This window comes from Terrapene carolina, unplaced genomic scaffold (assembly GCF_002925995.2).
Source record: "Terrapene carolina triunguis isolate 2854851 unplaced genomic scaffold, T_m_triunguis-2.0 Scaffold189, whole genome shotgun sequence".
NCBI lineage: Eukaryota > Metazoa > Chordata > Testudines > Emydidae > Terrapene > Terrapene triunguis.
Genome location: NW_020664540.1, coordinates 12,036,747 through 12,037,433, shown reverse-complemented (window position 1 = coordinate 12,037,433; position 687 = coordinate 12,036,747). Strand labels below are relative to the sequence as shown.

Here is a 687-nt window from a genome sequence, read left to right as displayed (position 1 = left end):
GGGGGGGGAGTTGATAGCATAGCCAGTTCTGGGCCAGTTGGGGGGGGAGCAGCAGCAGGGTCCCACCGCCCCCCAAACAAGGCCCCCACCCTCCAGCAGCAACTGGCTGGGGTGCTGGGCTCTGCCACTGCTCTAGCAGGGCTGGGGGGGCCGGAGCGCACGCACCTGGCCCGGGCTCTGGTCCCAGTAGTTCTCCAGCGAGGGCTCCATGCGGGGCCGAAGCGGGCAGCGTCCTGCCGGGGCGACCGGGCGGGGGCATTTCGGGGGCCGCGCTCGGGCAGGCGCGATCCAGGGCGCTGCTTTCGCACCTGGCCCTGATTGAGGGAATGAACTGACCAGCTGGGGCCGGGGCGGCACGTGCAGGAAAGGGGGCGTGCCCTCTTTAAACTGGGGCCTGGGGGCCCTTCCCCACGGGATAAAGCGAGCCCCCGGCTGCAAGCAAGGCTTCCCCCCTCCCACTTGGCTAATTGCAGGGAGGCTGGAGAGTCTTCCAGCCCGCTGCAGGTGTGTGGCGGGGGGCAGTGCCGGGGCCTGATTGCAGGTAGCGCCTGCAGGTCCTGCCTCCAGCTGCCTCAGGGAAAGGCTCCTGTCTCTGCAGCCTTTCCAGTTCCAGCCAACGCTTCCCCTTGCGGTCTGCTTCCCCGGAGATCTTCCCATTCCAGCGGGCTCCAAGGGCTGGCTGGTCCC

The 687-nt window shown here is 69.0% G+C and overlaps 1 protein-coding gene across 1 annotated transcript in view; it reads right to left on the bottom strand.

Moving 5' to 3' along the window:
- The window catches only part of TBPL2 (TATA-box binding protein like 2), a 22,065-nt gene extending 21,849 nt beyond the window's left edge, over positions 1 to 216 (bottom strand). Inside the window, exon 1 of the mRNA XM_024208664.1 lies at positions 166 to 216. Coding sequence (XP_024064432.1) covers positions 166 to 210 — 45 coding nt within the window. The 5' untranslated portion in view covers positions 211 to 216. The remainder of the gene's footprint in view (positions 1 to 165) is intronic.
- Positions 217 to 687: the final 471 nt, after the last annotated feature.